Source organism: Enhydra lutris, unplaced genomic scaffold (assembly GCF_002288905.1).
Source record: "Enhydra lutris kenyoni isolate GAN:26980312 unplaced genomic scaffold, ASM228890v2 scaffoldscaffold18, whole genome shotgun sequence".
Classification (NCBI taxonomy): domain Eukaryota; kingdom Metazoa; phylum Chordata; class Mammalia; order Carnivora; family Mustelidae; genus Enhydra; species Enhydra lutris.
Window position 1 is genome coordinate 29,434,928 of NW_019154102.1, and position 14,696 is coordinate 29,449,623.

Sequence of the window (14,696 nt, forward strand, 5' to 3'; positions counted from 1 at the left end):
AGCAACTTTACTTCTCTTGTAGCAGAAGTTGGTCTTTCTTAAAATTTCTCTATACCAAAAAAATTAGCCAAATTTGAGTTTAGAACCCAGCTTAGATCCTGGGTCCATCCCTCACTGTTTGAATGTTGAACAAGCTTATTTCTGTCTTTGCACACACCTGTAAAGTGGTTAGCATATGGGCATTTTGTAAAGATTAAATAAGCAATCAAAGTCTGCTGTTTAGCGCACAGTAAATGCCCAGTAAGTAGCTATTGTGTGTCTTTGTTTTATATCTCTTCATTGGGAAGCAGCTTTTTTTTTTTTTTTTTAAACCACTCACCACACCCCTCGGTTTATTTAAGTTCCCCTTTTGTATCTGTACCATGGTACTTATCTTACTGCATGGTAATTGCTGTTTAAATTATCTTTCTCATTCATTAGGCTAGTGGTTCTCAAGTGGGTGTAATTTTGTCCCTTCCCCAGGGTACGTCTAGAAATACTTTTGGTTGTCATAACTTAGGGAAAGAGTGCTGCTGGCATCTGGTTGGTAGAGGCCAAGGATGCTGCTAAATACCCTACAAAGCATAGGGCAGCCCGCACAACAAATAGCTATCTGGCCCACAATGTCAATAGTGTCAAGGGTAGCAAACCATGCTTTAGACTAACTCCGTGCGGGTAGAAGCTGTGGCTGTCTTGCTATGTCCTCCCCACCTAGCACTGTGATAAGTCCCATTAGGTAGAATGAATGAATGGGACCAAAAATTTAGACATAATCCAGCTTCCCAAGGATTTCATCACTCTTTGAGTCAGCGCGTGGTTGCTATGGTGTCTCAAGTACACTGCAAGCGGCTGTAAGCTTGAAGTACCAGGTATGTTAAACTGAAAGTCTGAAAGGGAGAGCAGAATAGAAAGTCAGCAATAAGGAAATAGGCATCATATTGCTACTTCATACCACATTCGGGTTTCCTTCTTTCCTTTTTTTTTTTTTTTTTAAGATTTTATTTATTTATTTTGAGAGAGAGCAAGCCAGAGAGAGAGAGAGAGAGAGAGGAAGAATGTGTAAGCAAACGGGGGAGGGGTGGAAGGCAAGAGAGAAAGTCCCACAGACTCCAGGCTGAGTGCAATGGCTGATGTGGGGCTCAATCTCACACTCATGAGATCATGCCCTGAAAGGAAATCAAGACTTGGAGGCTTTACCGACTGAGTCATCCAGGTGCCTTCCCCTCACCCTCCCCCCCATTCAGGTTTCTTAATCAAAAGTGCTTGCAAACTTACACACAGGGAACAGAAGTCACATTTTTATTTCATTTCAATTGTGAGGATACATGAGATCAAATTGTTTTTGGCTTGTTCTGTGAGATGAGAAATATCTGAGGGTCTTTTAGGAAGATTACTTTAAATGGCTCTATCTATCATCTATCATCTATTTATCTATCTTGTATCTGATAGCTACCAGTTTTCAATAAGAGCGGCAGGACTCTTTGAGGTGCTTGAGAAAGATTGAGGAATCCCTCCGGCATTTGGAGCAAGAAATGTGTTCTGGGACTTGAGAAACCCATTTTCCAATTGTTGGATGAGATGGGGCTCCTTCCTTAATTGAGCAAATTGATTGATATAAGCCTCATGCTGTGAAAAACTGAAGAGCTTTCTGAGAAATCAATTAGGATTGCTGGAGACAGTCACATCTTCCCTCCCTGACCCCACCTCAGCCCTCTCAGACTTCTTACTAGCCCGAATTGGTAATGTATTCTAATAGGAAGCAAAACCTCAACAAATCATTACTCTAGTGTTTTCTGTCACACACTGCCTTAGTTTGCTATGGCTACCGTAATAAAATACCACAGACTGGGATTTTTAACAATGGAAATTTATTTTTTCACAGTTCTGGAAATTAGAAGTCTGAGATCAAGGTTTCTGTAGGATAGGTTTGTTCTGAGGCCTCTCTTCTTGGCTTGTAGCTGACCATCTTCTACATCATGGTCTTTTCCTGTGTTTTTCTGTGCCTAATCTCCACTTTAAAGACACAAATTGTATTATATTAGGGGCCACCCTAAAGATCTCATGTAATCTTAATTATCTCTTTAATGACCTATCTCCAGATGCAATCACATTCTGAGGTAAGGGTGTGGGGATGAGGGGATGGGGTAGAACTTCAACTCATAAATTCTGAGGAGACACAACTCAGGCCCTATCACACTTCTACAGGGCTCAATATCAAGTAAATGCTCAATAAATACTTATTCTTTGCCAGAGTAATATTTTACTTAAAGTAGAATGTGGTGGCTGAGCACATAGAACACATAAGGCACAGGGAGACAGAAGTCAACCTAACTGGTGTGATTTACAACATACAAATTCTATACTGGCCCAGACCACTGAAGATGGAAGCCTGCTCCAGGGCTTCATGGCCCTATCCTTGGAGTCACTGAGTATGGAACCCAAAGTTGGGATACTGAGACTATATTCAATGTGGATCGGTTTGGGAATTCTTCTGTTTATAAGTTTTCCACTTAGCAAGATTAATTAAAAGGGAAAGAAGACAATTACAGGGTTGGGATAGTCCTAGAGAAGGGGCTCAGGTGGGAGGGCTCTTCCAGGAGCTGAGGCTTTCTGTGGAGTTCTCTGGATAGGGAAGAAGGGAGGGGGGTGGGAAGGTGCATAGCTGAGTGGTAGGAAGCCTGGCCTTGTGCTTGTTCTTATGAAGGTTGGGTAGAGAGGGTTGATTGCCCAGGCATTTTGGGCTTGGACCAGTCTGACTTCTGCACAGAGAATGAAAGAACTTGTACCCAGTCCATGGTGATTCCTCCTCAAGTCAGACTTAAGCTGTTTTCATTCCAGACTTGAACATCCCTTCCAGTTCCTGATTTCTGACTTCTCTTTTGACTACATTTTAGTGCTTTCTGTCTCAGTAACTGGATTCCTGGCTGTGGTCCTGGTAGTTTCTCTCTCTCTCTCTCTTTTCTTTTTTAATACTGCTTACTTTGGATTTCCCACTGGGGTCCCCAATCTCCGTAAATATCTTATTTTTCTTCTTCTTTTTCTTCTCTGCAGCCTCTTGTTCCTCCTTCTTATTTTGTCTTCCTCATATCCCTACAGTTATTTGATTTCTTTTTTTCCATTAGTGTTTTGTGGTTGTTTTTGGTTAGCGTGTGGATGTGTCTAATTTTTAAAGCCTAAATGCCTTATCAGTAGATTTCCTATGGAACCAGAATTTATGTTCAACTCTAGGCTTCCCTCACCCAACCACCACACAAAAGTTTCTTGCCTCCTACTCTTCTGTTCTCTTTGGAGATCAAATTTCTATTTTCCAAAATGATAACTATTTTACGTCACTGATTCAATGAGAACCCTTGTGCCAGGGGCTGGACTTAGTGAAAGACACATACACATACAGGACAACTAGACAAATGAAGTTATTAATCCCATGAAGTTTACAGTCTAACGGGAGAAACAGATGAAAAACCAGTAAGCAAATTACCTCCTTAAGTAAATGCTTTCTCAATTTTATTAGTATTTTAGCAGGGAACTCCAAGAGTCCTTATGAACCAATTAAAATCATTCTGTAATGATTGATCTCTAGACTTCGCATCATAGTGAAAGCCATACTTGGAAAAAAGGTGTGTTCTTGCGGCTCAGACCCATTTCTGGCAACCTCCACTTACTGAGGTATTCTTAAGTAGTTAGCAGCTCTTCTCCCTGACACTGCATCAACATGGGGCAGGCATGGCAGGCCTGTTGCATCATTTCAGCAAGGCCATCCCTTCTTTGGTGTGCCAAAGAGGGTGACTGAATTAGAATCCATTCATGCTGCTCTGGGAATCTCCCTTTTGCTGGCTGTTAGGTATAGGGGCTCAGTGTGATTAAAATCATCAGCGAAGTGTGTTCACTGCGGATTTCTTACCCAGGTGTAGGTATGAAAAGGACAAATCAGTCCCCAACATTTGGTTCCTACCCGTCACTAGCATAAGAAACAAGAGCTATCAAATAATATATCCTTCACTATGTTTTTAGCGAAATTTCAGGGTCTGTGTCTGGTTCTCCTTTTTCATTTGCCTTAGACTTGATTTGTGTCCTATGGACTTTAAAATGGTGAAAATTTCATGAATGTTAAATACCACTCAGATGTTAAAAGATTTTCAAATGGCAAGTTGTGGTAGACCCAGATCCAGCCTATGAATCAATATATTCTCCCTAGACATTCAATCCATCCGTCTTGCATCTTTTCATGGTTCGGATGCTGAGCACTGTGTTTTCCCTAAGTTTGCAATCAAGAGAGAGAAAAAAAAAAAATCAGGTTTTTTTTGTTTTTGTTTTTTGAATTTGTTTTTGTTTTTTTAACCATTTCCATTACCAGAAATACCATTTCCATTACCAGAAATACCATTTCCATGCTAAACTCAGAGACTGATATTTTACATGCATTATCTCATTGTAATCTTGGGTTAAGCATCATTTCCACTATCGTACAGGTGAAGACTGAGACTTAGTGAGTTTAAGTAAGTCACCAAGGGTTATACAGCTAGTAGGTATCAGAGCCAAGCTGTAACTTAATACTATTTCCGTCTACTTCATAAATTCTTTCAAGGAAAGGAAGGCATGAAAGAGGACAGGAAGGAAGGGCAGATGGGGATTGGAACTAGAAATTACATTTGCATTTTAATTTTACATAAGAATGAGATAACACTGATTTCTTTATCAAAGGATCCATTTCCCTTTGCCCTAGGTGTTAATGTCACAAGCACTGCAGAGACTAAGATGACCCTTGGAGCTGGCATGTGTATTTACATGCTGTGCATGGCCAAATAGATAGTCATGGATGCAAATGAACAGGTTGGTTTTAGATTCTGGAAAGACTAAGATTTGTGACTTTTCTTCCTCAGTGGTATGTGGTTCACTCACCCAGGAAAGCTTGGTAATAAAATTCTTTGATTCTCTCTACCCTGTATTAATGAGTTATCCTGTCACTAACTACAGTCAACCTTTGAACAATACAGTTTGAACTATATGGGTCCACTTATATGTGGATATTTTTTGATAAATACAGTATAGTACTGCAAATATGTTTTATCTTCCTTGTGATTTTTCCTAATAACATTTTCTTTTGTCTAGCTTACTTTAAGAATAGAGAATTTTTATATATAATATACAAATATGTGTTGATTGGCTGCTTATGTTATCAGTGAGGCTTCTGTCAGCAGTGGGCTATAAGTAGTTAAGTTTTTAGGGAATCTGAAGTTGTATGTCGATTTTCAACTATGCAGGGTTTTAGAGCCTGTAACCCCCACATTGTTCAGGGGTCTTTATTGTGTACAGAAGAAACTTCTTTTGTGTACCTGGTCTAGGGAAATGTGATCTTTCTTCCACAGAACTTACACTTTGCTAGTGGAGAGGGTACCCATACAGTTAAATGATAATGGCCAATGAACTTGTAACACATACGCACACCCACACATTCTTATAGACATACATTGAGATGCAAAATATGATTACAACATTTTTATTTTACTCTACTACATTATAAATCCAATTAATAATTGTATCACAAAACAATTTGGGGGTTATTACCAACGTGTTCTAATAATTTATTTTCTTACAATCAGTGTTAAGAATCCAGTTTTTCGTGGGATTGATAACTTCATTGGAAGCAACAGTAGTTCATTCAGTTCAACTTACCTAAAATGAACAGAGAAAATTCAAGCAACCACCTTCAGCCTGAACCCTGCCTTTTTCACCAGAGCTTGGAAGTTAGGAGGCAGCTATAGCCAGATGTCTGACTCCGAGGGATGTGGGATGAGATGACTCGGTGCCAGGTTGTCCAGAGAATGTTATGCAGGGATTCATCTGAGGGGATGCTGTGGCTGAACATTAGAAAAGGACTGTGCTAATTACTATTGTGGTTGAGAGAAAGGAGACTTGTGTATGGGCTGTGCAGTCAGGGAGAGGCAGGGCCTAATCTGGCTTATAGATGTTGCTTCAGGATGGAGAAAAGAAGGTCAGGGTGGCAGGTAGAAGGTTATTATGGGGTGCTCAAAGATACTCTTCTCTGAGGATTGGGATGTACTTAGAGGGGTTAGAGAGGTTGTGACCATGGAAAGAGGAGATTGGGTATACATTTTCAGAAAACGTTGGGAGAGTGTAGATTTGGGTTTAACAGTAGAAGCTCTGAAATCAGGATCAGCTTGGATCAGGATCCCGTTTTATAGTTTGTGTGTGATGTTGCAAAATTTTCTTAAACTCTATGTTTTGGTGAGATCAGCATCTTTCTTTATTTCCATGTTCATTGCATCTAGCTAGTCTTGTTCTGATGTCTACATGTAGATGTCATAATGACAGGCAAGAAATTTGGGGAAGCTGATTTAACTTTTTCTTTACGCAGGGGCTTTTTTATGAAATGATGTGGCGGGCTATGTCTACTCTATATTGTTTTGGCTTCTCAGGCAGTATAGTTTTGTTTTGTTTTGTTTTCTAATTAGTTTGGCTCAGAAAATTATGTTTTTGAGACAGAGTAACTAATTCATCAAGAAATAAGCGGAATTGCCTTAATTGTAAACCTTGGTCCTATTTTAGGTTTACCATCAGTAAATTGTCACAAACATCTTGTTTCCCAAAATTGGCTGATCAGTAGAACTTCATGGAAATCTGAAAATGCAGATTCCTGGGCCACTATTGGAAGGATTTTAACTAATCAAATGATTAGTCAGGTTGGTACCCACTGAACTATCCCTGTGTTTCCAGAGCTTGTACATAACTCTTAAAACGCTCATTAAAAAATGAAGATTTCCAGTCCACTCCAGAGCTACTGAATGGAGAGGCCTAGGAATCTGCATCTGCAACAAGTTTGTCACATTGATCATTTCTAGCTGAAAGATTATTGAGCCCCAAACTCTCCTACTTACTTTCTCATTTCCAGCCACCATTTATCACCGTTTAACCAGCACCTCCTTTGGGGACTTAATTTACCTAAAATGTGCATTAGCAGCCTGTTACCATAGCCCTGCGCTGTCAGAGATGTGTGTTCAGGAATAAAGATGTTCCTCTTCTGGCTTTGTGAGAAGACAGGGATAAGCAATTGAGAAATACTCTCATTTACCACCTGAGGGCTCGGAGGAGACCCTGGAGGTCAGGAGCCAGCAACGGAGAATTAAGTCTCACCCAAGAAGTTCTCTCAATGTTGGCTCTTCACCCTCTTTGCTTTATAGCTAAGGACTTCATATTGTCCTGAGCAGGCAGTGAAGTGGGAGACGTGCACACAACTTGAAAATGCATAAGATGCTGGAATTATAATCTAGGGCAAAGGCTTTGTTGTATATATTTTCCTTTCTTTCTTTCTTTCTTTTTTTCTTTCTTTCTTTCTTTTTTTTTTTTCCTACAGCTGGTTGGGGAGAATATGATACACTTCTTAAAATTCCATGCAGACCTAGCAAACTTTCAGCAAGATCCCAGCCTAGAAGGAAAAAGATCTCAGTGTCTGGCTAGATGTGATACGCATTCTCAATGCCCTCCCCCTCCTTAATAGACACAGTGTACGCTACAGAGAGCAAAGTGTAATTTTAAGAACCTTGTAATTCTTTACAAATTAACACAGCAGATGGTGTTTATGGGAGCCACATAGTGAGGAATATTTGGGATGATGTGAGACATGTGTTCCAGGGTTTCGGCCTGCTTTCTACTTAGTTTAGTTTTTAACTATCATGCAGCAAAAATGCTTTTTGCCTCATAAAGTTTTCATCAGTTCCACGTGTGAGCAAATGCCCCAAGAGATGATTCTATTATGGGGCAGATTCCAAGCATTCTCAGGAAGAAGGGCATCAGAGAAGCCTCAGGAAATGCCTCTGCTTGCCCCTTGGTCATGTGCCAGTGGCCTCCTTGGTGTTGGTGCTGGGAATGGGGATCAGCCTTCTTCCATTCTGGCTTGGGAGTGGGTTTGGGAAGTAGAGAGAGAACCCAAGGCTTCATAAGCTCTGCTCCTAGAAAATAAAAGACAACGCCAAAAAATTAACAATGAACTTAATAGCTCTAGACTGGGGCTTGCTAGTGGATAAATAAAATAATTCTTCAGTTATTTTAACTGTCCAAATATTATTTTCTTTTAGTCCTTCATAGTGCTAAGGCTTAAAGGTATCAAGATCTAGGTGGTTGTTTTTCAGACAATGCTGACCTTTTCGAGAGAGCATGAGAGGAAGGCTTATGCCAAGATGGGTTGGTGGTGATGCTGGAAAGGACTGGAGGAGCAGTCTTCATAGGCTTTGGCAAAGACCTAAAGAAGTCAGATTTGATTGGCGGGGTGGGGTGGGGTGGGGTGGGGGGGATGCCTGGTTCTGAAGTGTGTAGGAAATCTCTTTGAGGGTCCCCTGGCTTGCAGAAAGTGCTCAGTACTCCTAAACCTTGCATTTCTACTTCCCAATGTTTCCTGGGAAACTTCTTACTTTCATTTGCTGTAGCGTTGGCCAAGAGAAGGATCCCAGATGTTCTCTAGTATGGCCTACTTCTTTGCCCCAGTCAGGGTTTTGCTCCTCTCTTAGAAGCACTATTTCACCAAACCCGTTCTCTTTTGGTATTTAGTGTCCTCAAGCTTATCTACCCTCATCTCCCACTATTTGGAGAGAAGGATTTGATTAAAAGGCATTTACTGATTGTATGTTTCTTGTCCAGGTGCATGTATCTTAATTCTGTGCATGTGATTATAGGCTTTGATTTCCATCTTCTTCTTGCTTAGATGAGATTTTGAACAGAGAAGGAGAATGAGTGTGGAAAGAGAGTTGGCAGCAGTATTATTCTACCATGGCTGAAGCTACCTATACAGCGTCCCTTTCACTCTTCTTCTGCACAAAAAGTAGCCTTAATGCCAAAGATCCATATCTTTAGGGTCTTCATGAGAAGATTAGTACCCTTATAAAAAGAAACACAGAGAGCTTGCTTGTTCTCTCTCTACCATGTGAGGACATAGTGAAAAGGTAGATGTCTATGATCTACAGGGAGAGCCCTCAGAAGAAACCAAACCTATTGAACATTGGTCTTAGAGTCTCCAGCTTCCAGAACTGTGAGACAAAATAAAATTTTGTCCCTTAAACCACGCAGTCTATGGTATCTTGTTATGGCAGCCTGAGCTGACTAATACATTGCCCTTAAGCTCCTATGCCTCCAACTGGAAAGAAGAAACAGATATATGATTATATCATGACAAGTTTAAGACAGTATCAAAATGATGCATCTGTGTATTTGTATTTTATCTTTAGAGTGTGATATCTGAAATTCAATTAATGATGTAAGAGATTTGCTTTAGATATCTGAAATTTAATTAATGGTGCAAGAGACTTGCACAATATATGAGTGTTTCCAGAGTGGAAATTGTTCATAAAGCACCAAATAAATAGCTATTTTGATGATAAAGATAATGATATAGATGGCTGTAGGCACTCAGAGGAGGATGGGCTCCTGTGAACTGAGAGGTCAGGAATGTGTGATGAAGGAATTACAACATAAACTGGCCCCTGATAGATTGTTAGATGAGATACAGGGAGGCTAAGGCAAGGGGGCTCTACACAGATAGACTTTCCATGAACTATGGCAACCCTCTTCCTGAGTGTTTTCTGATTTCTATGAACTCTCAACAACATGGATGCAGTTATTGACCTCTTTTTGGGAAGTTAGAAAATGCCAGACTCTAGGGATCCTTTAGGTGTTGATAGCTTTAGCTGTAACTGAGTGGTTGGGGCATATGCACTTAAAGGAGAAGTTCAAATTCCACTGAAATTTAAATGATTTATTTATTATGGGTATATATGTGTTTTTGTTGTGCATAAAATCAATGGAAATTTGCACTTTGCCTTTGCTACTTTCATCTCAACTGTAAAGATAAAATGGCATTTTAAAGCAGTTTTCCCAGTTCATAGTCTCTTACAGGTTTTGAAGGAATGGGTGGTTAATTGACCCAAGGTTGGGAGCTGGGGGTTGCAGAACGTGGGGCCTTGATGAAAAATGTCTTCTGTGGAGGGTTGGCTGGCAGATAATCACTGAAGACTACACCTGTGTTGATACAATAAGTAAAGGAGAAAGAATTATAACATTACACAGGTGTCAGCCACTTCCTAGGTTTTGAGCAGAAAATTGTGAAATAGGTGAAATTTATTTTTAGGGCCCTGATATTTTCCAAATCGTATATCCCTTGCATACCTTCTTCCTGTCCACAGGTGCCTACTGGGAGCACCCATTTTTCTATACATGAACAGGTATTTCTGGGGCAGTTCTTAGTTTCATACTAAGTTTTCTGGGAGAAAACTCAGACATTCATCACCCTCCAAAAGCTCGGATTATAATCTGCAACCACATGAAAACTTAATAAAAAATGCAGGATGGTAAATTGTTAATGTCTGTATCCTTTGGCATAGTACCTGGTTGAAGGATATGGTCAAAAGAGGGGAAGATCTTCAAGGGCTAGATTAGTTTAAAAATACTTCCAAGAGGAGGGAGATTTTGAACTGGTTTTGGAAGAATGGGCAAAATTTAATTAGACAAATGATTGAAGAGAGAGTGGACCCTTTCTTCCAAGCACTAATATGAGACAAAAAGTTTGTGAATCATTGAAAAAAAAAACAAATTAACTAGAGAGATGGGCTATTACAAGAAGGAAATCCAACTATAAAAATTTAAAATACAGGTCCAAGAGTTTAGTAGAAAATAAGGATCCAGTAAGAATTAAAGGAACTGAGGGATTGACCCTCTGAAGTAAAAGCGTGGTTTTGACAGGCCGTACTGAAGATTATGAGGGAGGGAAATCAACAAAGGTATTAGTGTGGTGTTAGAGACCTATGCTGGGATGGTGGGTTCCAAGGACAGAAGGATTTGAGAGAAGCAAAGGTCTGAGGTCTCAAGGAGTGCTCTAGGCTGTGTCCATAGTGGACCTTGCCAGAGTCTTCCCCTTCTACCATCCTGCCTTCAAATTATTTTGGTCAGGTATTTTAAGGTTTATGATTTAGTCAGGACTTTTTGGTTGTAGCTGAGAGAAATGCAACATAAAGAAACATGAGGGGAATTGGTTCACTCATCTCAGCAGGAAATCCATTGATAGATACTTTGGCTTTAGGTGAAGCTGGATTCAGAAGCCCATGTGTTTCATTCATTGATTTAATATAATTTATTAAATGCCTATTATGTGCCAGGCACAGATGCCAAGGATATAATGATAAGCAAACTAAAGATTATCTTCATGAGGGGCACCTGGGTGGCTCAGTGGGTTAAAGCCTCTGCCTTCAGCTCAGGTCATGGTCCTGGTGTCCTGGGATCGAGCCCCACATCAGGCTCTGTACTCTGCAGGGAGCCTGCTTCCACCTCTCTCTATCTGTCTGCTTCTCTGCCTACTTGTGATCTCTGTCTGTCAAATAAATAAATAAAATCTTTAAAAAAAAAAAAAAAAAAAAAAAAGATTATCTTCATGAAGTGTTACTTTACAAGTTAGTATATAAGGGAAAGTATAAATATATGTAATAGAAAATATGTTCAATGTGTGTGCTAATAATGCTGGGCCAATAAACAGGGTCTGGGAATCTTACCTATAATGCCTTCATGATATTCTTATCTTATATATTGATGATTCTTTCCTTGAGCACTGACAAGATCTCAGAGAAGTGTCAGATACATATTTTGCCCTGACATGTTGTGATTAATTTTTTCCCTTTCTACCTCTATCTACCCCTCCACCCAACCCCATTCATCCCAGGTTCCAGGAAAGCTGGATTGTGATGTGGTCAAAATATCCTGATCATGGGTTTGATTTGTGGCCACTGCTAAACTTTTATCCATTCTAGAGAGATATCACTCATTTCTCTTCCAAGAGAATGTCCGTAGCTAGTGAAAGAGCAATGTTTAGAAAGATTTGCATTCTCATACTGTGATTTACACATAATATAAAGGTATTATGAAATGTTCAAGGTTCTATAAATAATGGTACTATTTGCAAAAAAAAAAAAAAATAATGGTACTATTTGCAATAAGAATATGGTTCCTATATTCAGGGTTTGAGGGTAGATGGGCAACCCTCCAAATACAATGGGATGACTGGTGGATCAATAGATCATTTTTTCTTCCTCCCTCTTGTTGTCTAAATTATAGGTTTACATGACAGAAAAGTGTTTTGGAGGTAAAGTGCATGGTACATTATTGCTTTCTGCCATTCTGATGATTTTGACTGCCACTTCTTTCAAATAACAACAGTTTGAAGACTGGGCGTTTGATTAGCTCTCTACACATTCAATATATTAGAATCACAGCTATATGATATTTTGAAGATTTCTCATACATTCAATCAAGTTGGCAGATACCTTTAGAAAAAGGAAAAGAGTGATCAATATCTACCTTCTCATAGCCATTTCCCACATTAATAGCCTGCCCCGAAACTCACATAAAACCATGGCTCTGGGGGAAGCGCTGAGATGGTAGTTTATATTCTTAGGGCTTCTGTGAGAAACCACTTGTACTGAATTATGTGTTTAGGGTGGGATGAGGAATGGCCTTTAAGTAAATTCTTAATTTCAGAAATTTAGAAATGAATATTCCTTTTTTTTTGTTTTATAAATTAGGAAGTTGGTATGAGTTATATGATATTCAGCATATAATATAAATATATTGCACACCTCTTCAGTATTTCAGAAGTGGTGATGGATATTAGTATGGTAAAAAAGAGAAAGAAAGAAAAAGAAGATCCTTATCTAAAAGAGAGAGCATTTTATTTCCCAAAAGGGCAAATATAAACAAGTTACTGAACTAAAATATTGACTTGTTCTTGAAGACTACTTGCAAAAAATCAAAATTTCTATTAATGGCCCAAAATCCTGTTCTGTAGAATTGAATGGACATATGAACGTCTCCTTGACAGCATCTGATACTTTGGCAAACTGGACTTGAGTTCAGAGCCAAAGAATGGGAGAATAAAGGATCCCCTATAAAAATCCAAATCAGGAAATTCATTCTCTTTTCCTTCCATTAGTTCAAACCATGGATCTACTCCAAATGTGTTTTGTAAAATAGAGCCCAAATTCTAAAACAAATAGTTTAATTATCATGCACCTTCCTAGCACAACAGATGGCAACTAGGAAAGTCGCCTGCAGCAATGTGAAAGAAGACTCCCACCTGTCTTCTTCTTTTTTTAATAACATTATTTATTAAATGGCTATTTCTACTGCAGACTCACACTCTGCAGGTGAAGATAAAGAAGGCAAGTGGGGAGATGTCTGAGAAAGGCACACAAGATCTGTAGACAAAACGTGACAAAGGAAATATAACTCAAACTGAGATTTTTCTATTTTTAATTTTTTTTTTTTTTGGTAACCTTTGAACAGAAATACGTGAAACTCTATAAAATCACAGAATCTTAGAATTTTAGAGATGGAAGATGGTTTAGACATGCAATGGAAAATCCCTGGACTGGGAGGACTGAGGTCCTGGTCCTACACTAAGTAGTGAGGTGATCAGAATTAGTCCATCTCTCTGGACCTTGTCTTCAACTTTAGGGGAATCCATGGGATGGCAAAAGAGAGGAAACTAACATTGATTGAGTTACCTCTGCTGGGTTAGGGACTGTGCTAACTCTTACAAATTCTTTTTCTCTTAATGTTCATGGCAATCCCACAGGAAAACAAACAAACAAACAAACAAAAAACCATTATCTACATTTTAGAGTTGAGAAAGCCCAACTGACTGTTACCCTCCTCCCCCCCCCCCCAGCCCTCTCTGCAGTGCTCTGAGAGCTTCCCAGTAATGAGGGTTATATTCTTTGGCTTTCCCATTTCCTGGTTCTATAACTTGTCTTTGGCCCCTCCTTTGGACAGATGATAAGTGGAGGGTCTAGAGAAGTTGCCAGATCACTTAGATAGCTTTTGGCAGAGAGTGGTTACAAATGGTTTTTGTTTTCTTCTCTTTAGCAAAGGCAGGGAATAAGTGAATGACTGACTTAAAACAACACATTTTTGTTTTAATATTAAGCAATGATGTCAAACTGAACACTTAGGTCTCCTTTCACTCCAGTTTGTTAAAGTATTTTTAGTTTGTAGAGCTTGGAGGGTGAGGGAGGTAGAGCTAGGTGAGGTGTCTAGTTGATTACCTGTGAACTAGAATTTGCTACATATGATCAAATCCTTAGTTATTTAACAAATATATCTAAGAACCTATTATGGAAAAGACATTTTTCTGGAGTTTCAGCCCCTTATTTCCCTTCTTAGAAATATCTCAGATTGTTGTCTGTTTAAAATGAATGGTCCCAAATATTCTTAAAGAGAACTTTTCCTTTAGGAATTCTTGTTTTGGTGAAATTTTCATTCATATATTATTTGCATGAGTAAAGAAAGCAGAAGTCCAGGTAAGCCAAAAATAGCTTCTACATAGTTTCCAATCAATTCTCTCATTTTTTTTTCCCACAGCAAAAATACTTTCCTAATTAACTCTGAGTACTGTTAATGCCTTTTATTTTTTCCAGCACATTGACATCATGATTGATTGTCCTGCTAACCTTGTGAAAAGAGGGTATATATTATGCTATCCATTGTGTTCATGAGAAAACTCAGACATAAAAAATATGGGCAAATTGTTAGTCCAAGATCACAGAGCCTACTAATGGTTGAGTGCCACTAGGAGACAATACTTTTTTTTTTTTTTTCCTCTCTCAGTGACTGGCTTCCTGTCCAATTTAAGCGGGTAATTTAAAAGTATTTCCACATGCCAACCT

At 39.1% G+C, this 14,696-nt stretch overlaps 1 protein-coding gene across 5 annotated transcripts in view; it reads left to right on the plus strand.

The window, feature by feature from the left end:
* Positions 1-14,696, plus strand: part of LOC111148019 (catenin alpha 2) — a 1,008,661-nt gene that overhangs the window by 701,800 nt on the left and 292,165 nt on the right. The window contains exons 7-9 of one of the 5 annotated variants that reach the window (XM_022504361.1): positions 6,114-6,124; positions 9,937-9,959; positions 12,116-12,120. The exons of the other annotated variants lie outside the window; for them this stretch is intronic. Of the exons in view, the coding sequence (XP_022360069.1) occupies positions 6,114-6,124; positions 9,937-9,959; positions 12,116-12,120 (39 nt within the window). The remainder of the gene's footprint in view (positions 1-6,113; positions 6,125-9,936; positions 9,960-12,115; positions 12,121-14,696) is intronic. 5 annotated transcript variants of the gene reach the window in all.